Below are 24,640 nucleotides of genomic sequence, written 5' to 3'. Positions count from 1 at the left end.
TGTACAACATTAAAAAATGAAAACATATTTAAGTTAATAAATAAGAGTTTATGATGATTCAAAAGAATGCAAAAGACTCTACAATCCTGCCACAAACACACACACACACACACACGGTTCTATACCAGTTAAAATCTGCCCCTGTCCGCCTCGCAAAGCTTCATCACGTCTGTTCTTCTGAAAATCCTTGGTCCCCGGGGGGAAGCACACCCGGCTGAGGGAAAGCTCCGAGGTCAACCCCCCCCCCCCCACCAACCCTCTCATTCTTCTCTTTCCTGGTCAAACAACACAATGGTCGTCTATGGGAGAGGGCACCGGACAAGCTCCATGACTGAAATAAACCCAACATACAACATCTCAGGTGTTGGGGCCATTTTCTATGACGTCATTTTTCTATGATGATTTGTTCTGTTTTAGGGTTTTTTTTTGTCACCCCCCCCCAGCAGACACCTCCCACCCCCCTGTTGCCTGTTTCCCTTTCCTGAAGAGAATGGCTGTGGCATCTGGAAAAACAGGATTCATGCGCGCAGGCTGGTATTGTTATGATTACAGAGTTTGCCGGTGGGGGGGGGGGGGAACTTGTCGGGTCCTTTAGTTAAGTAAAAATAGCAACAGAACATGTGGGTTTTAAGACATTCAATTACAGGCAGAAGCACTTCATTCAAAGTATTAGCAACATGTGGCTAAAGTTAAAGACGTAAAATTAGTCTTGCCCATGGGACTGTTGTATGATTATATATATATATATATATATACATATATATAATATATATATATATATATATATAAATAAATGATTAGATCAGAGCATGTTTTGTCAAGCTGTTCCCAAGTTAGAGTTCAGACCCTCCAGAGGATCAAAGGATAAATCTTTTTCCCCAATTCGTGCCTTTATCAATTATATTTAAAGAAATATTTCTGGGGGTAAATAAAGCACAAACGGATGATTTATACTTTGGATTCCGTGCACGCTGAGCATTTATACAGCAGTCAAGTCATTTTTGCTTGATTTGACCTCCCGTTTTTTTAATTATTTCCTCAGGCTGTCTTGATTTATTTGATGTGTATTTCAACAGGTCCATGTAGATTAGGCCCAACATCACTTTAGGGCTGGAACACCTGCTTATGGAAGATGAGCCTCGTAAGGTGGTTGCTGCTGTCTGATCGGCAGATCAACCCCTGTAGAGATTGATCCGTGCACCAGGTACTACACCACATTACTGCAACAATACACTCCGGGGGCAGGAAGCACAAACATGATTCCTAGTCACCGAGTGCAGCTTATGAATTTAAGATGAACTTATTCACGCTGCAGACACGTGGCTTTCCAGAGTAAAACCACGCAGTGTTCATTTTATTCTATGGATTCACTCCGCTTTTAAGGCTCAAACGGGGCGCACCACGCACCGACGGGCAACTCTCCCGGGCAACTCACCCGGGGGGGGGGGGGGGGATTAGCCACCAGCTCCGAGGTCAGCCCGGGCCTCCGCCCCGGCATGACGCGGTGCTTCTGTCCGCGTCATGCGGATGCTCGGCTCCCATTGGCCGCGCGGGATGGTTCAGAAGTCGGACGGCCGAAGTACTGTCTCGTGGCGTCGCCGTTAGCATCGTCCGGGGCCCGACCGGTTGCTAAGCTAGCAGAAAGTACCGAGAGAAGGAACGCGGAGTTTGTGTTTTGGCTGTCCGGTGGTGCTGGTGACCTGAAGTGACCTGAAGCGGCCACTCGGGGGCGCCCGAGCGCCTCTGCAGCCGTTTGTCTCCTCACTTCCTCGACGCCGACCTCCACTTCCTGGATACGCGCTGCGGGGAGAGAACAGCGCACCTCGGCTCGGTGTTTTGAACAAGGTTCCGTTAACCTGTTGCTTACACACACACACACACACACACACACACCAACGAGCGGTCATTTAACGACGAACGGCCGTTTGATGTCAGGAAACCATCTATGATGACGTAAGCTGGACCGCAAGTCGTCGCAGATAAACGTGAGTCAAGCTAACTAAGTGAACCTAGTTACCAGTCGACCGTTGCCTAGTTACTAACTAAGCTAACGGCTACGGGCCGATCGACGTCGCGCTCTTGTTTTTTTTTTTTTAACGTGCTGGTTTCTCCGTGTTCGTGTCGCGTATTCTAGTCGTGTGCGCGTGGCTCCCGCAGCGCCACGTCACCGGAAGAGTCAGAACAACAACACCCGGGTTTCGGCCCCGGGGACCGGATACCCCGCCCCGGCTCCCGGGCCGCTTTCTCCCCCCGCGAGGGCAGCACTCGGCGAGCGGGAGAGATGACGGCGTCCAACTGGGGCCTCATCATGAACGTGGTGAACAGCATCGTCGGAGTGAGCGTGCTCACGATGCCCTTCTGCTTCAAACAGGTGGGTGAACAGGTGGGCCGGGGTACAGGGCCTCCATGCTAATAACATGAAGTCTGGAAATAAAATAAATTCAGCACAACAGAAGTATTGTGCGGATAAATTCTCCACATTTAATGTTGCAGCCTTTTCACGTGTGTCCTCGTGGTTCGTCTACTTAACGTGACTTGTTCTGCACGTTGTAGTCGGGGTAAGAGTCTGTGTGTGTGTGTGTCCCGTCCTCTCTTGCAGTGCGGGATAGTGCTGGGAACCCTCCTTCTGTTCTTCTGCTCCTGGATGACCCACAAGTCGTGCATGTTCCTGGTCAACACGGCGAGCAGCACCAAAAGAAGGACCTATGCAGGATTGGGTGAGTTTAAGTAGTGTTGAGTTTGCATCTTTGTGTTTGTCACTGACCAACGTGACTCAGTGGACGGATACGGTTGTACCGGCCGAAGAAAGGGAAACTCGACTTAATCACATCCCTCCACCTTCTGCAGCTTTCCACGCATACGGGAAACCAGGGAAGACCGTGGTGGAGCTGAGGCAAGTGTTCTCACTAGTTCACCACTTGCACCACATTAAGCTGTATTTGAACTGTACATTCTGGCTTCATTTTCCACAGATAATCATCATTTGTACAAAAATGATTTATTTCCAAACCATAGACACTTGACATAATGACATAACCCAGATTTCCCTTCTCCCCCCTGTAGTATGATTGGTTTGATGTTGGGGACCTGCATTGCCTTCTACGTCGTGATCGCTGATCTGGGCTCAAATTTCTTCGCTCAGCTGTTGGGTTTACAGGTGTGAGATCATCGTTTCTTACGTTCATCTCTTTATCTTTGAGCGATTTGTTTCAAATCCGTCACTTCGCTCTCCCCAAAACACTGTTACAAATGTCTGAAGGTTCAATGCTGTGTTGTCGTTTCCTCTCAAGGTGACGGGCATCTTCCGCGTGCTGCTGCTGATCGCCGTGTCTCTGTTCATCGTCCTCCCGCTGAGTCTGCAGAGGAACATGATGTCCTCCATCCAGTCCTTCTCCGCCATGGCTCTCATGTTCTACACCTTCTTCATGTTCACGGTGAGCCCACCGACACACACGTTTTCACTAACGGTTTGTTTATCACGTCAAATGATTTTCATAATGTTGTGAAAGTGTTATTTGGTGGCATTCAGTGTAATTTCTCTTAATTCGCTCCACGTTACAGAACAATATCATCCTTACTGACGTATTATTTTCTTGCTCCTCTTTTTTTAAAGAGTCACACTAAATCACACCAGGCAGAAAACTATTGCTGCTCTTTATGGGCTGGAACAAAGTCTTTCCCCTGAGAGGGAGACACCACTTGGAAACAGCCACGAGAGACATTCTAAGCACTAAGTGCAAAGTAAATGGAGGTCACATGGTCGACTAAACCAAAACTTAAGGGTATTATTATTCCCTATTTGCTGCCAGATATTAATCTGTCAAACAACTTATTTTTCTTGACCAGTCAACTCTTTGTACAGCATCTCAAATTACTCATGCTGTTAGGGAATACTTTTATATTAAATCAGCACCATATTTCCATTGGTTAATACCTTCCTGTCCCCCTCAATCAGCATTGCGTGCTTAATGGTAACCGTAATTAATTTTTAGACATCGGACACATCTAAGGATTTCTTTTGCCATATTTTCCTTGCTTCAACCTTTTGTTGATGTCGGATTTGTGTCTTTCTGTGAAACATTTGAATCAAGGTCTTCTGACCACACTCCAACCAGTAATGACAAGCATGAGGCTTTATTATCAACATATAATAACCGCCACCATATTCACCCTAACCCTCAGTATTAGCAGCAGCTCGCACGTCTCTCTCCAAACAGACGTCCCACGCTGGAGGGTTTGTGTCCGACGTTGAGCCGCACTAAACCCTCGGCTGTGGTGGGTTTCTGCCGCGTCGGGGGGGGGGTGTGCGACGCGTTACAACGTGTGACTCCAGCGGGTCGGTGCAGCCGGAGTTTTCTGCCTCGTGGGATTCAGTTTACTCATTAAAGACACACACATCCTTTGTGTGTGGTTCTGTTCTACTGACCCGTATTGCTGCTTCCGCAGAGCGCTCACTGCCGCTCGCGGCCTCTCTAGCGTGTGGTCGGTAGCGCGGGCGTAGCGCGGCGCCGTGGTAGTTCCAGGCCCGGTCCACATCCCTAACCCCCTAACAGTGATGTATCTCCTTCCCCTCCCTCTCTTTCATCCTCTTCTTCGTTTTGTCACTTCTGCTCTTTGCTCTTTTCTTCTTTCGCCTCCTCCTTACCTCTCGCCCTCCCTCACTCCCCCCCGACCGCCTCCTCGGCACACTTTGTTTGCCCCCCCCTCCCTCCCTCCCAACCCCCCACCCCCCTCTGTCCCACCGCTGTTTCTGCTGCTGCTGCTGCTGTAGATAGTGTTGTCGTCTCTGCGCTACGGCATTATCTCAGGCTCCTGGGTGGAGCGGGTTCACCTGTGGCGCTTCAAGGGCGTCATTCAGTGCCTTCCCATTATCGCCACAACCTTCTGCTGTCACCCGTAAGTAAACCACCCCACAATGACACCACCCTGAGGCCGGCCGGTGGGGGCCGTAGAGTGAAGGAAGCCAGATGTCTCCCCTGCACCCTCGCGCTCCTTAAGCCCCTCCCACCTCCCTCCTTCCGCCCACTCCTCAGCCATCGCCATTTCTCCACCGTCCAGTCTGGGTTCGGTCCGAGCCCGTTGAGCTGTGAGTGTGTCTGTGTGTGTTTTCGGTGGCAGTTGTGGCAACGCAGAGAAGTGTAACCTCTTAATGTGGGCGTTTTCACGCTCGCTGTGCTCCACCCCCCCACCCACCACCGCCCCACACCCGGGTTAGTGTGGGTGGGGTTGTGGAGGGATTCTGCTGTCCTCTGGATCTCTTGTCAGGTAATTAAAGGAGCAAGTCGTGAGAAACGCATGCTGATCACGAACCTGTTGGGCCGTTTTCTTTCATCGGGATCACATTTACATTCACTTTGATTCTACGTCACCTTCATGGCTCCATGTCGTCGTGCCGCTCGGACGGGTTCTATGTTCCGTTGGGGATTCCTGTCCTGTCTCTTGTTTCCCTTCCTTCATTTTCCTCTGGTTTTCTGTCCTCATTGATTACCTTCATTATCTGTCCGTGAGCCGCCAGCATGGGTGCCGCCCCCCCACCCCCATTCCCCCTCTCTTCCTCGTGCCCCCACACATCCTCATTTGGTTCGGGCCGTAACCCCCCCATCCCCCACCCCTCCTTCCCCTCAGGTGGTGCTGTCCTCGTTCAATCATGGGCTGCTCGGTGGCTGGTGGCTAGGGCAGGTCAGAGTGGTGCGCTGGGAGGGGGTGTTTCGCTGTCTCCCCATCTGTGGGATGGCCTTCGCCTGTCAGTCGTAAGTACTCTTCCCGCTCCTCCACCCGAACAGAACCATGAAAAACTAATGTCAAACCACAGGGGTGGGTGGGTGGATGAATGGTCAAACTTTCCACAGAGAATTGAATAGCTGCATGTAGAAAGTGGTGCAGTTGCTTTAAGCACGGGTGGAGGGTTTAGGTGGAGTTTGTAAAGACACACACGGGTGTGGTGGAGACGAGCTTGTAGGAAGCCGCCTTTATTTGCTTCTGTGCTTTCGCCTGTCAGATCATCTGTTTCCCTGGAAAAAAAAACATTATAATCAAATCAACCAAAAATATCAGACCTAATTATTCTGGCAATTACTGTAGATACATTAAGATTTCTTTGCTAAACACACCGACATGTGACATCTATCAGCCCCCCCAGCTCATCTATTTCTCCACTGTCGCTCACGAGGCCTCTTTGTCCTCTGCATTCAAAGGGGTTCTGAGTGTACGCAGTCTCATCGGATGTGGATGCGCTGCTGGAGGGGGGGGTCACAAGCAGCGTTATTGTGGAAGCCGTTAGGGGTCAGATGGTGGGTTTGTCAGTGGGAGGGAGAGTGAGGTGAGCGGCGGGTATCTGGTGACTCCAACGAGACTTTAATGTAGAAGCACGAAGCCGACGTGGCATCGTGGACGCCTTCGTTGGCAGGTGAGCGGTGTTCACGCGTGGGCTCCTGCTCGCTGTGCTGAGTGAGGGGGGGGGGGAGCACTGTGAGCCGGCTGAAGCCAAACCACTGATCAGCGCGTTGGACCTTTCATACATGAAGCGTGTTAACTTTTAGCTGAAACATGACTTAACGTCCCTGTTATGGCCTGGTATTATCCAGAGCGCACTCTCCAGCCCTCCCAACACACACACACACACGGTGGCTTTGAAGGCTTCCTCGGTCGTATTTAGAGCAAAAAGACATTAGCCTGTGAGTCGGGACTATTGAGTGGACGTTGGATGTTTTACTCCCCACTTACAATATGCCGTTTACTTTCACCTTGGCCGTGAGATTTACTGGTTAGCGGATTAAACAAGCGTCAAGCAAAAGCGCCACAGACAGCCTGCTCGTAAAAGCAAAGAGAGGATGAGAGGAAGTCTCTCTCTCTCTCTCTCTCTCTCTCTCGTGTCTCCGTTCCGTCCTTTCACACATGGACGAGGGAGCTGGAGGAAGAGAGGAGCTGAGCACAAAGAGTCTGCCACCAAAGTTTACAATGCTCTAAAAGCTGCCAGGCCCTCGCTGTTATATACAACGCCATTAACGGGGCCGGTTAATCTGCAGACCCCCCCCCCACGATATGGCCGAGGGAGACCGAGGGATGAGGCTGCGGGGGACAGCAGACTCTACAGACAGGCGCTTCCTCCTCACTCTGCCCCCCCACTGCCAATCACACAAAACGTCAGTAAAGTAATTGTTAGTTGATTGATATTTGGACTAAACTCCATGTGGCTGCTGGGGGCCCAGTTTTGAAAGGAATAACTACTAATCAATCAATCAATAGACAAACGGTCACTTCGGGGTTTGTGTCACGCAGCACGCCGAGTGTGTGTTTGTTGGGCTGCTTCTCTGTCGCAGGCAGGTGCTGCCGACCTACGACAGCCTGGACGAGCCCTCCGTCAAGCGCATGAGCACCATCTTCACCTCCAGCCTCAACGTGGTCACCGTCTTCTACATCACCGTAAGTGGCAGCGCGCCCGTCACGGGGCGCTTTCTGTGCCGTCGTCTTAACTGTACGTCGCTGAGGTCGCCTCCGCCCCTCTGAAACCAGGTGGGATTCTTCGGCTACGTCAGTTTCACGGAGAACATCGCGGGCAACGTGCTGATGAACTTCCCCTCCAACCTGGTGACGGAGATGATCCGCGTGGGCTTCATGATGTCTGTGGCCGTAGGGTTCCCCATGATGATCCTGCCCTGCCGGCAGGCCATCAACACCATGCTCTTTGAGCAGCAGGTAACCCCCCCCCACCCCCTCCCCCGCCAGTGTGTGCAGGATCAAACATACTGTAGATCAGAATAATAAAAGCCGGTGTAACCCGATGCCTTTTTACCGTCGTCCCACCGTCTCTGAAGCAGTTTTGCAGGAGCACGTTGCTATATTCAATAGAGTCCCCTGGAAACACAAGCTGTGGAACTCAGACGTTTTTATCGCCCCCGAGATGTCGAAGGACTCTAAAGAGGCCTTCGAGAAGCCCAGTTCCCGCTGTGGTTTAGAAGAAAATGCAACGCAGCCTCTACGTTATTGAAGGTTTTTCTAGTGGGAACCAGGATCAGAGAGAAGAATCCCTGCTGGGGTTTTTTGGTGAAAAGCAGACTGGTAGTACTCGCTGCTGCTGTTGGCGATGATGAGAAATGAGGAAAACGCTGAGAAGAAACTAGAACAAAAGCCCAATCCAACTGTGAGTGTAATATTTTGGTCTTTGTCCTCGTCCCTCAGCAGAAGGACGGGACGTTTGCTGCCGGGGGTTACATGCCTCCTCTGCGCTTCAAGATGATCACCCTCTGCATTGTGTTTGGCACCATGCTGGGAGGCATTCTCATCCCCAATGGTACATCGTGTGTGTGTGTGTGTGTGTGTGTGTGTGTGTGTGTGTGTGTGTGTGTGTGTGTGTGTGTGTGTGTGTGTGTGTGTGTGTGTGTGGGCGGAGTCGTCGGGGAGCTTTACGACGTGTGTGTGTGTGTGTGTGTGTGTGGGCGGAGTCGTCGGGGAGCTTTACGGTGTGTGTGTGTGACTTTACGAGTCACTGACTGTCACACTCTAACACACTCCTTAAATCAGGGCGCTAACTTTTATCTTTTAGACGGGCAGACAGGAAGATAGGGCAATTATTCTCTCCCCCTCCCCCTCCCCCTCCCCCTCCCCCTCCCCCCTCTCTCTCTCTCTCTCTCCCCAACACACACTCACACACACCAATATTGTGTCTCTGTCAGGCTCTTTGAGTCCATCCGTCTCGCTCACAAACGGCTCCAAATAGCTTGAGATGTAAAGTAGAATGAGTTTGTTTTATTCGGAGGCTGTTTATTAAACTTTTGATTGAGAAGACACACACAGACACACACACACGCACATGCACACACAGACACACACACACACGGTGGGCTTGGCCGACCCTTTGTGTATCTAATCAGACTAATAGACTGAGGAGGGAGGTAAGGACCCCGGGGAGAATGGACACTAAATCTGAGGGAGACAATATGGTGTCCGTCCTCCGGATGAACGATGGCTGCTCCGGGCACGGCGCCCAGCCAGGGGGCGGGGCCTGTGCCGGCCTCTTGCCAAGAGCAGGGCGCCGTGGACGGGGGGCTTGGGGTTTGGTCCACATCCCTACAAGATGAGCTAAATAAAAACGCGTTGTTGATTTGAGCGGAACGCCACAGAACGTGATGTTGTTATTATTATTTCTATACCATGCATTACTTTTTGATTAATCATTTAAACTGTTACTTCAACTTAGTACATCAACAGTTTATTTCATTTGTCTGAGCTAACCTTTTTAGTCATTATCTCAATGTCCCCGTCTTCCTGTTCCTTTCCTCCTAAGTGGAAACCATTCTGGGTCTGACTGGAGCCACTATGGGCAGCCTCATCTGCTTCATATGTCCTGCTCTCATCTACAAGAAGATCCAGAAGAACACCATCATTTCTCAGGTTTCACACTCGGAACGAGCACTTCCCCCGTCGACCTGTCATTGACTGACCTGCTGACCTCTCCTCTTCCTCCCTGACCTTCAGCTGGTGCTTTGCGTGGGTCTGGGCATCCTGCTGGTCAGCACCTTCACAACACTCTCCATTTCGGCCTCCAGCCCCCGCACCAAGGTCCAAGCTCCTCCCCCTCCGGCACCTGTCAAGAACAGCCTTCCTGAACTACACGGTAAGGATCCCGACTCGGCTGATGGCTTTAACTCGTCTACTGGCTGGACGATAGAGGGGGGGGTTAGTTCACAACCATGGAGACGTTTATTTCTGGTCTTCAAAGTCGTGGGCTGAGACGGCAACGCGAAGACAACGTGAGCCGGGGGCAAAGTGCCGGTGAGACTGAGGCAGAAGCACAAAGCCAAAGAAAGGGCTTCTTTCATGTGTGAGAGAAGAAAGGCAGAGTGATGGACTCACAGGCGGACGAGGAGAAAACCTTGACAGTATCTGAGAGCTCGACATTGATGGAGCGAGAGTGATGCCCTTCAAGCTCCAGTAATTCCTCTCCACCCCTCTGCTCATTTCTCCTGCCCCCCTCCCTCTCCACCAAAATACATTGTCTCCGTCTCCCTCCCCACATCTCCTGTGGCAGCTATGAAATGCCCGCGAGCTCTGGCTGTACAAAGGGGGGGGGGGGGGGGGTGGGGGGGGCTGATGGTGCAGAAGAAAACAAACGGAGATGGTCAGGGAACCTTTTGACTTATCGTTGTCATTTTAGGGTGAAACAGAAAGAGGTTTTTCCTTTCCAATTGCTCTCCTTCCCCTCTGGTTCCTTCGATGGCGTCCTTTTCTAGCCGGAGCACCAGTGAAGATCTGCTTTCTCCATCCCTCTGTTTCGTTCTTTTCTGCCCTCGACTACTTTGAATTTATTGTGTTCCGTCCTCACAGTTTGACTGTAGATAAAACGCCTGTGGTGGAACCTTTTACACCTGTTTCCTGTTTGTCCCTTTCAGTGTAAATGCGTCTCCCTCTCGTCTCTTCTGTCTCCGGCTCAGTGATTAAACCCAGCAGCTGTTGGCTCTGCTTGTCCGGCTTAGTCGGCCTTTATTCAATTACTACAGAGAGCATCAGTACGCGCGGCTCATGCCAGAGGTGTTCATTTATTTTAATGCCAGCCGGTAATGTGTGTAATAAACACAGCAGCACGAGGAGATAAAGAGCGCACGTCAGGGTCAGTGTTAAATAGTAATGCAAGAAAGGTCGTTTATTTCCTCAGACAGACAAAACGGTGGAATAAATAAACAACCGTAAAGCTGATTCCTCCGTAAATAACCTTTTATGTTTGTATAAATCTATTGACTCATTCGGTCATTTTACCGTAGGAGGAAACACAGTTTGGTGATTGGATCTGTGCCCCGGGCGGCGTGGTACGGGCGGCGTGGTACGGGCGGCGTGGTACGGGCGGCGTGGTACGGGCGGCGTGGTACGAGCGGCGTGGTACGAGCGGCGTGGTACGAGCGGCGTGGTACGGGCGGCGTGGTACGAGCGGCGTGGTACGAGCGGCGTGGTACGAGCGGCGTGGTACGGGCGGCGGGGTACGAGCGGCGTGGTACGAGCGGCGTGGTACGAGCGGCGTGGTACGAGCGGCGTGGTACGGGCGGCGTGGTACGGGCGGCGTGGTACGGGCGGCGTGGTACGGCTGGCGTGGTACGGGCGGCGTGGTACGGGCGGCGTGGTACGGCTGGCGTGGTACGGGCGGTGTTCAGTAACAGTGTCCGTGTTGTGATGGATATTGTTTTTGTCGTAGACCACCGTGCCACTAAGAAGCCGGTGGAGATGGACAAACCGGACCCTCCGGTGGTCCAGGTGGTCCAACCCGTAGAGGGGGAGCCTCCTGAGCCCCCCCAGATTAAAGGACCAGTGGAACTACCTGACAGGAAGGAGGAGGAGGTGCAGTTGGACCGCCCTGGGGCCGGTAAGGAGGCTGAGGCGGTGCTGGAGTCTTCACTGGCTTCACTTGAGCTGATGAGAATAAGTTGGGGGGGTTGTGGTGTTGCAGGTGTTGCGGTGGCAGAGGGCGAGGCCCATCGGCATGAACCCCCCATCCCTCACTACGCGGTCAAGGTGGACAACAGAAAGAACAACGCAGAGCTGGAGGAAGGCAAGAAACCACCCGAGGAACCTAAAGGAGACAAGGAGCCAGGGGGGTTGGGCGCCGCGGGGGGGGCACAGCGCCGAGAAGACGAGCTCGCCGAAGAGAACCCGAAGCCTGTGGTGGTGGCTGTCGTGGGGAAGGAGGGAGTGGATTTGGGTGGAGGGGAAGTCCAGTCCAATGAAGCAGGGGAGCAGCCCGTCGCCGAGGCAGACAAAGGGCAGGACGTCCTCCAGCCAAAAGACGACGGGGACCTCGATCCGGCCGCGGGGGCCAACGAAGCGGGCGAAGCGCCAGATGCTGCAGGGAAACGTGAGTATGAGCCACGCCCCCATGAAACAACTGTAAGTACAGCGCGGTGATATTCGGTTCTTCTTCAGCTCCACTTTCTGAAGGAGACCCTCGTCCTGCTGGAGATGCAGCTGCAGACGGCAAAGACACCGCAGATGAGAAAATGGAGGGTGAGTGAAGGAACAATTTAAACGTGTCGCTCTTTGGGTTTTACATCCAACGGTGAACAGGCTTGTAGCGAGCACGACCTTCCTCATTCAGTAATACTTAAAATACCAAGAGATGGAGACGTGTTGCAGGAAAGAGGAAATAAAAACAGCAAAACGCAAGTTAAAGATAATTGAAGAGTTTCTTTGTTTTTGGCTGAATCGTAACACCGTGTTGTTTGCTGCTGGTTGGCGTCCCCGACTCTTCTTCATATCTCACTTTTATCTCGTATGATCTAATCTCTCTGATCTTGTTCATTGTGCTTGTTTTGATGGTACAGACAGTTTTAAAGCACAGCAGAAAAATACAAATCCATTTCTTACTCTTATTTCTTACCTTGCTGTTCAGTCTTTTTGGCTTTTGTTGACTTTCTTGTTCTGTTTACTTTTGCCTTCTCTCTCTCCCTCTTTACCTTGTTCTGTATTTTACTGCTGGACTCGTATCAGTGATAAAAAAACTGGTTGCAGGTATGAACTCCCTCTTTTCTTTAATCTGTCTGTTGCTCGGCGTCTTTGTTCACTCACTGAGTTAATGAACATTTAGACAAACTGTACGTACAATGCATTCAGTAATATGCATTTTTATCCTAGAACTAAACAATGTGCCGGTGTAGAAGCCTCCCGCTCACTTTGCTCCCCATAACCTAGTTTGTGTCTACAGTCGCTCCTTCCTGTTAATGGAGACGGTACTAAACCATATTCCCCTTCCCCTCTCACCTAGAGACCCTACAGACGTCTAACGACGCTTCTTAACCAAAGCCACGCTCTGAGAGCAGCGCGTGACCTTTCTAATCCAACCTGTCTGTCCTACAGAAGGCCAGCTGGACCACGCAGTGCTGCTGCAGGTCATCAAGCAGCAGCAAGAGCAACAGAAGAGACTTCTTGACCAGCAGGAAAAACTACTGGATCTCATAGAAGAGCAACACAAGGAAATCCACCTGAAACAGCCTGCTGGTGGGTGCACGCTTTGCTGAGATGTCTCACGACATTGATTTTAAAAGGAATAAATAATTGTGACAAAGATGTTTTTATTTAAAGGGGCTGCTGACGGTGAGGCAGAGAAAGGACTCCCAGATGGGATGGAGGGTGCAGCAGAAAAGAACAAAGACTCTGGACTGGAGTCTGATGGGAAGAAGGAAGCTGGAGTTGATGTTGGTGCTGCTGCTGCTGGAGTCGGGGCTGAGGTTGCAGCTCGAGTTGCTGATGGAGCTGCTGCTGGTGGAGTTGGTGCAGGAGCTGGTGAAGCTGGCGGTGTAGCTGCTGGTGGAGTTGGAGCTGCTGCTGTAGCTGGTCCTGGAGTTGCAGTTGTAGCTGCTGGAGGAGCTGGTGCTGGAGTTGCAGCCGGTGCTGGAGGAGCTGGTGCTGGAGTTGCAGCCGCTGCCGGTGGAGCTGGTGCTGGAGTTGCAGCCGCTGCCGGTGGAGCTGGTGCTGGAGTTGCAGCCGCTGCCGGTGGAGCTGGTGCTGGAGTTGCAGCCGCTGCCGGTGGAGCTGGTGCTGGAGTTGCAGCCGCTGCCGGTGGAGCTGGTGCTGGAGTTGCAGCCGCTGCCGGTGGAGCTGGTGCTGGAGTTGCAGCCGCTGCCGGTGGTGCTGGAGTTGCAGCCGCTGCCGGTGGTGCTGGAGTTGCAGCCGCTGGTGCTGGAGTTGCAGCTGCTGGTGGAGTTGCTGCTGGAGCTGGTGCTCCTGTTGCAGCTGACGTTGGAGCTGCTGGAGGAGCGCAGCCTCGGGCCGTGGACCAGAATCAAGCACCAGCCAGGCCGGGGTCAGAGGTCAGGGGTCCAGAAGTAGCCGCTTACAAGGAGGACGGCCATGTTGTACCAGCAGGAGAACCCCATGAGCAGAGCAAACTGGGGGCGAGGGGAGTCCCACTGGTGAATAAAATACCTGAGGACGACCGTCAGCCAGCAGCTCAACTCACAGATGATGAAAGAAGCATAGAGGAGGTGAAGAGGAAAATTGAAAGTCTTAAAAAAGAACAGATAGAGAAAGAGGTTCAGGCGAGAATGGAAAAAGATCGGCGTGACCGCGAGATAAAGGAAGCGCTGGCCAAAGAGCAGGAGCTGGAGATACAGAGAGCCGTGATGGACAAACTCGCAGAGGAAAAGGCCGAGAAGGAGAGACGTGAGCGGGAGCTGCAGAAAGCAGACAATGAAATACTCGAGCGAGCGAAGAAGGAGGAAAGCGCAGAGGCGGCTCGGGAGAGGCTGGCCCAGCTGCAGCGCCTGCTGGGAGACCGGCAGGCGGCACTGGGGGCCGAGAGAGAAGACGCCGGGGCTTTGAAGAAAGGAGGACGGGACCTCAAACAGAACGCCGACGCTCAGGCGCCCCCCCGAGAAGCCGCAGAGGACGGCGCCGTCAAAGCAGAGGCTCGGCCCCGGGCTTCCCACGAGAGGGCCGGCGACCCGGGAGGGATGGATCTGAGACGGAGACGCAGGGCGCTGGGACCCGCAGACGAGACCGGGGCGTCCAGGGGGATTGCGGGGCTGGAGCCCCTGCTGGAGATGGGGGGCTCGGACCTGCACGCGGCCCTGGAGGAGCAGCTACTGGCTGGAGCAGTGGTGCACTCACGGCAGATTAAACAGGCCTCAGAGGACGAGGCAGCGATATAACACACACACACACACACATATACACATATACACACACAGCTTTGCATTCTTTGTTGCCTTCAGATACACGATGTGGACAAAGAGGAACCGCATACTCTGCAAACAACCCAAAGACTTTCATCAAAGAGCAATGTGCATGTAAATAATAATTTATTTTTGTCTCGAGGGGGGGGGGATTGTTGAGGTCACAGTTGTAATGTTTATAAATCCATGCAATACTTTAGTGTCTGGACCGGGTGGATGTATTGACAGTTGTGTATCGGAGTCACTTTTCATTCACCCCCTAACAGGAGCCTCTCTGTAGGACAAGTTTGTGCTTTATTGTCTCCTGTGCTGATGTTCTGTTCAATTTGAAATATTTATCTTCTGCTTTAATCATACATATTACTTGGTATGTTAAATCTTCCTCAATGTTAAAGGCTGTCTTTAAAAACCTAAAATATATACCACATATTGGATGTAATGTGAGTTCAAGAGTTTATTCACTATACTTTAAAATCAAAGTACCGGTATCAGTGCCTTAAGATCCACACGCGGCTGTTAAATCACAACTAAATGTGGCATTGTGTTCTTTTTCCTCTTCCCCTGCGCTTACTGTAAGGATTATAAAGCAAGCACGTTGGGTTTAGGACAGTAGCAGGAACGTGTGCGGTTCGTAGTGTTTCTTTGCCATCACATTTTTCTGAAAGATGCTATTTTTGTATTTTCTCTGTATTGTATTTCTGTAAATCGTGCTGATAAGTATGAACAAAAACATGAAGGTTGTGGCTGTTGGTCCATGTGCGGAGAATAAAGCAACATTTTATTCACCTGCGTATAATACAGTCAGTATTACTTTACACGCGTGTCACGTCTTTTAACAGGCAGCGCCAGAAGTCGTCCCGCCGCGTCGCTTCCCTTCCAGCTCGGACAAAACCTGGACGGATTCCATTCATCTGGCTTTTTTCTTGGCCTGTAACAAAGATGATTCCTTTACGCGGTGACTCTCTCATCAGGCCCACGTGCGTGGGGCAGGAGGCCCCGATCACTCACTGCGGCGGTGAAGCAGGTCTTCAGCGCTTGGAACTCCTTGCCGCACGTGTCCTTCTTCAGCTCCTGTCGGCCCGTCGTGGAAGCCGCCACACACTTCCCGTACGACGCCGCCTGTCATGGAGTCACGCGTTATCCTCACGTATTCACGCTGCTGACTTTTAACACATCCACTCTGACAATCTGGTTTCTCTGCAACACAACTTAGACATTGTACGTGTAGCATGTACACTTTTATCGTACACTTATCAACGATTTCATCATTTTGCAATCCTGCATTAAGGACAGTAACTGTCAACCACAGCGTGACCCTGTTAACCAGCAGAGGGATGTTCATAAACAATCAAATACAAATCAGCTACACAACCAATGGGAAACTGTGGTGGTTTCATCGCCCTCTACAGTAAACCTTTAGACTTTACTGTAACAATTGTAACTCTTAATAAATGAGTTTGTATTCCAGCAGCAGCCTGTAGGCACGATGACGTCCGATGCTGTTAAATGTAAATGTGACCTCTTCAGTTCGCTATGAGTGAAAACTGATGCGTTCAGGCAGCTAGATGGAAATCATATAAATGCGAACGAGGTGGACACGTGAACATAATTACAACTTCTCTCGTCAGAGATGACGTCATAGCTTACCTCTCCTGCGCACTGTGCAAACAGTTCAGGGAAAAGTCTCATCTTCTCTCGACTGCGGCTCCAGGCGTTTGACCCAGACATGTTTCCTCCTCAAACGGAAGTCCTTTGGGCTTTAAGTAAATTGAACCGATAACCCTTCACGGTTTTGTTGAATCTACCAACAGACGTATAAAGCTGTGACTAAAAAAGTGCACATCAACTGACAAATGAAGCATTTCTGTGAAACACGGGCAGCGCCATATTGTTGACCCCGTCATCAAGGAAGTGTCCCCGCAGGATATTCGGTAATGTGATTCGCCAATGCGCCTGTCACTCAAACAGTCAGCTTCAGTTTCCCGCATGTCGATTCGCTGTCTTTTGACCGTCAGGGCGTTAGCGGAACGCCAATGGCGCTTCAGCATCGCTTCTTCCTGTTCACCGATTGGCTGGCTGTCACCTCGAATCCCGCCTTCCACTCGCACCCCTCGGAGTATGATGAGTGAAGCCGCAGCCGGGATCGCTAAATCATGGCAACATTTATGGAACGACTGGCTTTTCTTCAGAAAGTAAGCGCCGTCTACGATCATTGCTTGTTGTCAATGCTACCGACGGCTTGACGTCTACGCGACGTACGGTGGCGTGTCCGTTTGTAACCGTCAAGTTGTGCCAGCGCTAGCTTGCTAGTAGCATGCTAGCTCGTAGTAAGACGACAACACATTTTGTTGATGCCTTTTTGTTTTCCTGTTGACCCGCCGGCTTGTTTCAGAGCTGCGGGGAGGTTCGCGGCCTCGTTAAACCCAAACTAAGCTGCCTCAGTCTGTGTTCCAGCTGGAAGTTTGACGTGTGAGGTCCGGTCTTTGGTTGAGGGTCTTTGGCTGTGTGACGCGCGTTGATCTGGTCCCAGACTTTAACCTTTCATCCGTTCGGTCCACTGAAGGTCCCAACTCTGATGAAGGCCACAGCCGACGATGAGACCCCCTGTCCCGGCTACCTTTTCCAAGACATCGGAAGTATCCTTTCACAGTTTCACCAATATTGTAAAGCTCTTAAATGAAGAATTGTCTTCCAACGCCACCAATAAAAGCCCTGCAGGGAAAATCCATTCATGGTTTTATATGTGGATCCAAATGAAAGTCGTGACTTTAAAGCACATCAGTCATTTCCACACAAGAAATGCAAGAAAATGCTCTTCTCAGTTCTGATGTTATTTTCTAGTTTTCTAACTTCAATCTCAGATCAGACGCCGCGCGGTGAAACTCTTTAACCATCATTACACTGTAGAAATCTCCCACGAGTCTTCAAGCTGCGGTCAGTGTCTGCTGGACTACCTTCTGGACAGGTTACAGGTGGAGTCCTGTCATGTCAAACTCAAGGTGAGAACAGTGATCATTCCGTGGCGCGTAGCCACAAAGCACGAGGCGCTGAACGAGTTCCTCCATGTTCTGCTCCATGCGGTTTTAGGTGCTGAAGATCTTCGTCCATCTTTGTGGTCATGGCTCAAACTACTTCCTCACAGAGCTTCGAAGGAACTCCACGTTCATCCAGCAGGCATCAGGTTAGACGCTGGTCGCTTTGGCTTCAGCTCTATTTGACGCTTCGCGGCCGCTCGCCGCTCTGACGACTTCGCTCGACCGACGCGTGTTTCTGCCTTTTTAAGTTTACAGCGGGCCTCCGGACGCCATCCACGGAACGGGATTGTACCAGAAAGTCCGAAATACGGCACAGGTGAGGCTGAGGCTGTGAACCATCACCATGACAACCAGACACCGTGACACAAATGCACTCAACTGGTCCTGTTTCTATTCTCAGGAAGTGGCCAGGTTGCTTTTCACAGATACAATCTCCACCAAAGACGGCGTCGCCCCGCTCCACCTAGCCCCGCCCACAATGGGTGAGTGATGGATAATAAATAAAATGACTGCCATTTGATTGTATAATGACTTTATTTAGGGATGTATACATTTTTTCCACTTAGATGCTCATTTAAATGACAGAAAATAAGTATTCTAAATGTTCTTATGAGATGTGAAGCTCAATGAATTCAGGCATTTAACCAAGTCGAAATAAGCATATGGAAACGACGATGAAAATGTTTATCATTAGTCATATCAGAGAGAGCTCGATTGTCTGTCAGGAGCTTGAACGATGAGAATAACCTGCGTTCAGGTTACTTGTATTTTGTGAACTAAAAGCTGAGAGGTCACCGGCCTTTCTGTGCAGGAATGGGCTCGACATCTTCCCACAGGTCAGGAATGCAGGGCTTTGGATACAGTCCGGGGAAGCAGGGGACCGGTGAGGGACACAAACGCACAGAAACCCAGTTAAGCATCCGTGTGAGTTTTCTGCAGCTTTCTTCTGTGTCTTTACCTGCTCCGACCAGGAGGCGGCGACTCTCTGCTGGAGAAGATCCAGAAAGCTGCAGAGGTCGTGGCCAGTGCCGTCCTGCCCCCCAGCGAACACCAGGGCATCCGTCTCCATGACAACTACTACCGGGCCGTACTCGCTCCGTCCGCGCCCATCGAGGTGGCGGTGCCCGCGTGTGCCTACAACCTGCCGGCTCGCGCACCACAAGGTCGGAAACGTATGAGCCGTCGAGCAGCTCGCTCTGTAGCAGCGCGTCGAGACTTATTTGACTCTTGATCGTGAATTGACGCAGCACCGCGTGTCCTCACGGCAGCGGCGGCCCAGCGGTGTCCGGGGCAGGTGGGGGGCGGCTGGGAGGAGACCGACAGCGGCAACAGCTCCTCTCACAACTCCTCTCAGGACATCGCGGCCAACAGCAGGGCGTCCGTGGGCAGCAAGTCAGCTGGTAGCCAATCGGGGGCCAGCAGAGGGAGCAGCGGGGACCCATCGGAGAGGTGAGCGGCCGAGTCGGCTGACGACCGGCTCTATTTATACCCTAGTCGGATCGGAGAGGGTCTCTGAGCCCCGCACACCTTCCGTTCTGCAGGGTGGAGGCCCTGCAGCTGGGGGACTGCGGCCTGGAGATGGCGTTGATCAGCAGACTGACGGAAGGATCCAGAGTTTTCCTGTCCAGAGAGGAGAGCCAGCACTTCACTAAAGAGTCCGTGCATCGAACTGCTCTTTGACTGTTTGAAGAATGCTTTTTATTTACCGTTTTATTTGGATCCGTCAGGTGCTCCGTTCTCAACTGTGAGGTCGTGCTGGATTTGCTCTCAAGCAAACTTCAAGATCCCTCAAACACGGTTAAGATGGTAACAATCGTTAAGAAGAACCTGGATTGATGTAAATCTTAACTATAGAAGGCATCTCTCCCTCACGCACACGTCTCTTTTCCCCCCAAACCTCCAGCGGGCCTTGTGTGGCGTATCATGCCTCCTGACCTCCGACCTCCTTTCGTTGGAACAAATGTTTGGCGCTACACAACGAAGGCTCCGCCCCCTGAGCGAGGGGGCTCCAGGACCTGTGGCCAACAAAGCCACCAAGGTAAGAAAATAAATACATACATAGAAAGTATGTAATTAAAAAAAACAATAAGTGTGCTTTCTTTATTTTGTTCTTATCTCCTCCAACCAGATCCTGCGTCAGTTTGAAGCTCTGATGGGCGGGTCTGGACACGCGCCGAGGCCGCACACGGCGAGCAGCGGCCATCAGGCCACAACTAATCTGCTCGCCACGTCCGCACACTTGGACCCTTTGGTACCAAACCTCTCTGCTGGCAGAACCGACGACGTCTCCCCCAGAGGTGTCCCCCAACCACCAAACCACCCAACTCCCCCCTCTGGTCGGCAGAGCGACCTCTCGGCGGAGCTGATGAGTGACGGCGACGGGGGGGAACTGCACCGGTTAACGCAAAACCAGTCGGAGCCCGTCCGGCCCGCTGAGGGGAAATCGGGGCCTGAGGTTTCGGAGCTGCACACGAACGGGAGCTCTCCCGGTCCCGCTGGGCGCCGGGGGGAGCAGGTCCGTCCGAGCAGACGCTCCCTGTTCAGCGGCATGGAGCTGGTGACTAAGGGGAGCTTCACGAGGGAAACGCCCCCTACGGCGAACGCAGCCGCACACAACGGCCTCTGCGCCGCCAGCGACGAGGCTCCTTCGGCCGGCGTCGGGCCCGTCGGCAGCCAGCCGGCGTCGGCCTTCTCCTTTCTCAACTTTTGACCAACGTCGTTTGGCTGAAACTTTTGCGGTTAAACTAATGATGTCATCACGTGTACACTTTTAGAAATCGATTTAATTTTATAAACCAGGATCCGATCAGTTGGCTCAGATTCTTTCGATGTGGAAGCTGCTGATTGTGTGAGCGTCTCACATTTAGGACGCTGCTGTCCCGTGTGAGCGCCGTGAGAAACTGTTATTGGTTTGTTTGGAGTCTAAAGTGTGAAACGAGATTTCTTGCCTTGAACTACAGCTTATTATTAAGTTTATTTTTCTCAGGATTCTTTTTAGCGAAGTGAAACTACTCTTCTTCCTCGTCAGCGCGTCTTAAACCTCTGAGGGAGAATCCCTCCATTTGTAATTTGCACTACTGCTGCTCATAAACTGTCCCATAAACCTACAAATGAGTGTTCTTCCATATTTTTGGTACTTGACATTGACAGCAGAGTAAATCTGAGTGGTAGTTTTATTTATTGTATTGATTTAAAACAAACCCATGGGAGTGGTTGTAGAGTGCATGATTAAAGATAAGTGGATATAATATGGAGTTCCTTTCTGAAGTGTTTTGTGTGCATAACTTGTGTGGTATTGTTTTAATAAAACATCTGCCCGATCAGCATAATGCAAAATAACTATTTCAGGAGCTGCTGTTCGTGGAACCGACTGAAGGCAGATTACTTTCTCTGTTTGTTCCATTCTGCCGTGTGGAATGTAGAACACGGGACAAACGTGATCCAACCGGCCGACGTGTCCGATGAACGCTGATCGTGTCTCCTGTCTGCAGCTCAGACAGAAGAACAATAAAACCTGCTGTATTGTTGCAGCACTAACTACCAGTCTGTATTTAAATGCACCGCTGACACGTTTCCAACGCGGAGAATGAATCACTTCCACGGCTCTCATTTTATTTGCAATTTTATTTGTGCCGAGTGCTACGCTGCGTGAGCCGCGGCTCTATAATTAGCCAGGCTCTAATCCGAGGGGCTCCGGTGGCTTATGGAGACTCTCAGCTCCGTTACCGTGAACCGGCGCACAGAAACCTGAAGCATTTCACTTTGGTTGGAACAAAAAGCATTTTTCTGGATTGCTTCAATAATAGGAAGCCGTTGAACTTCCTTTGTGAGCGGGAGGGAAACATCTCCCACTTCAAACAAACCTTCACCCCCCCCCCCCAGTAAACAGAACGAGGAGGTATTGATTAAAGTGCTTCGCTTTATTTAGTTTTCGCAAGCACTTTGGATCATCGCACGCTTCTTGATATTAGCACCAATGACGAATGTCCACGCATCGACGCACGCAATGTAAAGAGAGTGATTCCTCTTTATAAAGTGCACAGGGTGCGTGCACACGCACACAAACACACACATCGATACTGCACAGGAAACCACAGTGGCTGGGCCATGGAACAGCGGATGTGCTTATGGTCTCGACAAATGGTACATGGTGAGGTGGGGATGAGCCGCTGTGCCCAAAATCTGTAAACCTCCCCACACATCATCCCCCCCCGTCCCCCCTTCCCCCCCTCCTGACCCTAATGGGTTCCTTGAGGCTTTCAAGGAGGAGCCACCGCGCTAATAGCGTCAGCACTGGTGGCCCCGGAGGTCAGGAGGGGGGGGGATCAGGGGTCAACGGTCATGTTGAGCCCGGACGCCCTCTGGTCTGCAGACTGTTGAAGTGCGCCTCCCTCAGGACTCTGTTGATGTGGTCGTAGGAGACACTGCTGCCGTCGCCATGGAAACCGCGCTGCAAGGCGCAACCGGAGTCTTCGGGCTTTGGGCTGGGGGGGCACTGGGTGATGCAGTGGTTCTGGCTGTGTATGCATGGCCTGGTGGTAGCCACCAGCGCTCTCTCTGGACTGCTGATCCCGTTGCTGCTGTCGCTGCTGGAAGACTGTAAAAGCAGAACCGAGAGGGGCTCAGAGTTGGAGCTTAATGGGTGGAAGGATGCAGATGCTGTAAATAAAACATGCTGTGCTTTTCCTGACTGTGTTGCACTACATACGCCATGCAGAGACAAATGTACTTGCCGCCCCCGTCCACAGACGTCAATACACTTTATGGAAAATAAATGACCTTGGCGGATTTGTCCTCTACAAAACAAAGACTTTTCTCTCTCTCTGACGTTCTAGCAACACACGCAAAGACCAAGTCAATCTCACCTCTGAATCCAGATCTGACAGGAGCAGGCTGGGACCCCCCCCTGACCTCTTGGCCTGAGAACTCAGCTGCTGGTCCTCCTCACTGTCACAGTTACGGTGTCGTTTCCTGTGCAACACAGAAATGGAACATTGAGCGAATTGAACACAGAAGGGAAGATTGTGACAGAAAATATTGCAGGCGGGGAAGAAGAGAATCAAGAGGAACCAAAAATAGCAACACACACCCAAGCAGTTACATGATCAGAGTTACATGTGGCACTCCCATCGTGAGGACACGTTGAGGAACATACTACATACGTAGTGATTAAACACTGTATTGGTCTCTCAGCTGTGTTGTAACGATCGATCGTAATATCGTACGCGATGACCGGCTCTTAATGAAGGATGTGTTACCTGCTGTCAGTCAGCATCTCTGCGGCGATGACGGATATTTGGGGCTTTTTGTTTCTTTGGCACAGAGGAAAGGTAGAGCCTCCTTTTGAAGCCGGGTAGAGAGAGAGATCTGACCGCAGAGCTTTGGTTTGGGTCACTCGGCGTGTCAGGCTCGCTCTCGTCTCATCGGAGAGGCTGCGTGTCGGCTCGCGGGTCCCCGGAGGAAAGCACCAAACCCCCCGCCGCGTGTCCCCGATCTGTCCCCGTTGCAGGTCCAGTCCGCCCCGCCTGCGCCTTTGCTGCTGGGCGGCTGATAGCTAACCAGCTAACTGCTAGCTAGGAACCCTCGTTCAAGCAGCACGAGCCCGAGAGAGCCCGGACATGACAGCGAAGGGAGCGCGCTAGCCTGCTAGCTAGCCTGCTAGCTGCTGCCGTGCGACGTTAGACGACTTAAGCTAACGGCTTAAGCTAACGACGTAAGCTAACCGCTGCGGAGCCGCACGAACGTTACGCGTTCGGCAACTTCTTCCGCTTTCGTACTCCGCTCAGCGGCCGCGAGTCGTACTTAGCTGTTGGCCGTTCTCGACACAACCCCGATTTCAGGAAAAGTAACTTAGAAAAGTTTTGGTTATTCTATGTTCAGCCCGCAGCAGGACCGGCGATGACGGGAGGTCGCTAGGTGTGCCATAGCAGCGCCGCGTCTGCTGCTCGTCAATGTTTCCCTCTAAGAGCTCCGCCCCTCTGTTTACATGACGTCATCGGGATCAAGGAGAGACCGGAAACGGAGCGACCATCGTGAACTAGTTAGTTTACGTCTAAACATTGAAACTTATGCATTGATTTTACGAATAAATTCCGTGGGCGTTCACATGAGTATTAACTTTTAATTTATTTCGTCTGCAAGCCACGTTACCTCTATTATATAAACCCTCCACGTGTCCATTTGGATTTTATTTTCCATCCATTTTTTCTATATATTATATTGTCAGATTTTCTGCCATGCATTATATTCCACGTTTTACATTACTAACAATAAAGATGCCTTTTTTGGCCTTCAGGAGACCTCACCATACTGTACATGTGCTGTTGAAACGCCAGGACGATACTAAAATAAATATTGCATCAGACTTGAGATATATTTTTGAACAAAGTGGATCATATACACACTCAACGTTGTCAGTGGTCTCTGATGATGTACTGTGGCTAAGCTGCCACGAGGTGGCGCTGTGCAAAAGCCTGGGGAGCTTTTAGTTTAGGTGCCTACATCCTGTGAGTTGTGTGCTTGCAGGATTTAGTGTTTGACACTGACGACTACTCAGACAGCTGCAGCTCTGCTGAGCGGCTGAAGCAGGGGGGCTACTCTGTGTTTGTGAATGGACATCAACCCCCTCCCCCCATCACCCCATCACCAGCCCCTTGCTGCTTCCATCCTGACAAACACGCTCCACCCCTCACTCCCTTTGCACTTTGAGCGGTCTGGCCAAACGTCCTCACTATTGATGAAAACACTCAATACTGCCGGTGGCGAGTTGGGCCACATGTTTGAAGTAAAGCGTAATAAATAAAGCACAGCCAGTGGTTGAGCTGTGTGTATCTGCCTTTGCAAGCTGCAGGTCGCCATTGGTTTCAAAATGGTAAAAAAAACATCTTCCATAGAAAACAGAACGTGTGCCTTTATGCCCTTTTTCGTACCTCCTTTAAGTGAAAGTTTACC

At 51.4% G+C, this 24,640-nt stretch overlaps 4 protein-coding genes across 12 annotated transcripts; 2 read left to right on the top strand and 2 right to left on the bottom strand.

Moving 5' to 3' along the window:
• Positions 1-1,536: 1,536 nt before the first annotated feature.
• Positions 1,537-15,439, top strand: slc38a10 (solute carrier family 38 member 10). Of its 6 annotated transcripts, XM_078102552.1 has the most exons (19): positions 1,791-1,985; positions 2,135-2,371; positions 2,600-2,717; positions 2,848-2,893; positions 3,064-3,157; positions 3,291-3,434; positions 4,772-4,896; positions 5,626-5,750; positions 7,320-7,422; positions 7,513-7,695; positions 8,179-8,290; positions 9,284-9,390; positions 9,475-9,613; positions 11,183-11,350; positions 11,435-11,839; positions 11,908-11,988; positions 12,472-12,492; positions 12,838-12,978; positions 13,063-15,439. In XM_078102552.1, exons 8-19 carry the CDS (start codon positions 5,731-5,733, stop codon positions 14,628-14,630), a joined length of 3,048 nt encoding a protein of 1,015 aa, XP_077958678.1. In that variant the 5' UTR covers positions 1,791-1,985; positions 2,135-2,371; positions 2,600-2,717; positions 2,848-2,893; positions 3,064-3,157; positions 3,291-3,434; positions 4,772-4,896; positions 5,626-5,730; the 3' UTR covers positions 14,631-15,439. The 6 variants fall into 6 exon arrangements, with proteins under 6 accessions (XP_040031834.2, XP_077958676.1, XP_040031835.2 ...); XM_040175900.2 differs by lacking the exon at positions 4,772-4,896 and having other exon boundaries at positions 1,537-1,985; XM_078102550.1 differs by lacking the exon at positions 5,626-5,750 and having other exon boundaries at positions 1,537-1,985.
• ndufaf8 (NADH:ubiquinone oxidoreductase complex assembly factor 8) lies at positions 15,400-16,585 on the bottom strand. Its single transcript, XM_040175907.2, has 3 exons — positions 16,302-16,585; positions 15,663-15,773; positions 15,400-15,582 (listed from the first exon to the last, which is right to left on the bottom strand). The coding sequence occupies exons 1-3, from the start codon at positions 16,380-16,382 to the stop codon at positions 15,562-15,564; spliced, it is 213 nt and encodes a 70-aa protein (XP_040031841.2). The 5' UTR covers positions 16,383-16,585; the 3' UTR covers positions 15,400-15,561.
• A 128-nt stretch (positions 16,586-16,713) lies between these two features.
• tepsin (TEPSIN adaptor related protein complex 4 accessory protein) lies at positions 16,714-21,025 on the top strand. Of its 4 annotated transcripts, none has more exons than XM_040175906.2 (13): positions 16,714-16,846; positions 17,218-17,290; positions 17,562-17,653; positions 17,742-17,835; positions 17,938-18,005; positions 18,090-18,171; positions 18,501-18,572; positions 18,661-18,852; positions 18,958-19,138; positions 19,231-19,344; positions 19,417-19,495; positions 19,593-19,727; positions 19,818-21,025. In XM_040175906.2, exons 1-13 carry the CDS (start codon positions 16,808-16,810, stop codon positions 20,397-20,399), a joined length of 1,803 nt encoding a protein of 600 aa, XP_040031840.2. In that variant the 5' UTR covers positions 16,714-16,807; the 3' UTR covers positions 20,400-21,025. The 4 variants fall into 4 exon arrangements, with proteins under 4 accessions (XP_040031840.2, XP_040031838.2, XP_077958681.1 ...); XM_040175904.2 differs by having other exon boundaries at positions 18,937-19,138; XM_078102555.1 differs by having other exon boundaries at positions 16,737-16,846; positions 17,516-17,653.
• A 565-nt stretch (positions 21,026-21,590) lies between these two features.
• Positions 21,591-23,688, bottom strand: LOC120819802 (protein VCF1). The gene is made up of 3 exons (XM_040177506.2): positions 22,948-23,688; positions 22,555-22,660; positions 21,591-22,286 (listed from the first exon to the last, which is right to left on the bottom strand). Exons 1-3 carry the CDS (start codon positions 22,962-22,964, stop codon positions 22,029-22,031), a joined length of 381 nt encoding a protein of 126 aa, XP_040033440.2. The 5' UTR covers positions 22,965-23,688; the 3' UTR covers positions 21,591-22,028.
• Between the last annotated feature and the right edge of the window lie 952 nt (positions 23,689-24,640).

Source organism: Gasterosteus aculeatus, chromosome 5, assembly GCF_964276395.1.
Source record: "Gasterosteus aculeatus chromosome 5, fGasAcu3.hap1.1, whole genome shotgun sequence".
Taxonomy (NCBI): Eukaryota; Metazoa; Chordata; class Actinopteri; order Perciformes; family Gasterosteidae; genus Gasterosteus; species Gasterosteus aculeatus.
The sequence above is the reverse complement of the archived record's forward strand: the minus strand, read 5'-3'. Positions and strand labels throughout refer to the sequence as shown.

Coding starts and splice junctions, on each gene's coding strand:
- slc38a10 (XM_040175900.2), top strand. CDS start 2,282: ATGACGGCGTCCAACTGGGGCCTCATCATGAACGTGGTGAACAGCATC. Junction 2,372..2,599: donor TGCCCTTCTGCTTCAAACAG/GTGGGTGAACAG, acceptor CCTCTCTTGCAG/TGCGGGATAGTGCTGGGAAC. Junction 12,493..12,837: donor GATAAAAAAACTGGTTGCAG/GTATGAACTCCC, acceptor TCTGTCCTACAG/AAGGCCAGCTGGACCACGCA.
- ndufaf8 (XM_040175907.2), bottom strand. CDS start 16,382: ATGTCTGGGTCAAACGCCTGGAGCCGCAGTCGAGAGAAGATGAGACTT. Junction 15,774..16,301: donor TTGCACAGTGCGCAGGAGAG/GTAAGCTATGAC, acceptor ACTCCATGACAG/GCGGCGTCGTACGGGAAGTG. Junction 15,583..15,662: donor AGACCTGCTTCACCGCCGCA/GTGAGTGATCGG, acceptor TCTTTGTTACAG/GCCAAGAAAAAAGCCAGATG.
- tepsin (XM_040175904.2), top strand. CDS start 16,808: ATGGCAACATTTATGGAACGACTGGCTTTTCTTCAGAAA. Junction 17,291..17,561: donor CCTTTTCCAAGACATCGGAA/GTATCCTTTCAC, acceptor ATTACACTGTAG/AAATCTCCCACGAGTCTTCA. Junction 18,172..18,500: donor CCTAGCCCCGCCCACAATGG/GTGAGTGATGGA, acceptor CTTTCTGTGCAG/GAATGGGCTCGACATCTTCC.
- LOC120819802 (XM_040177506.2), bottom strand. Junction 22,287..22,554: donor TGTCAGATCTGGATTCAGAG/GTGAGATTGACT, acceptor CTGCTTTTACAG/TCTTCCAGCAGCGACAGCAG.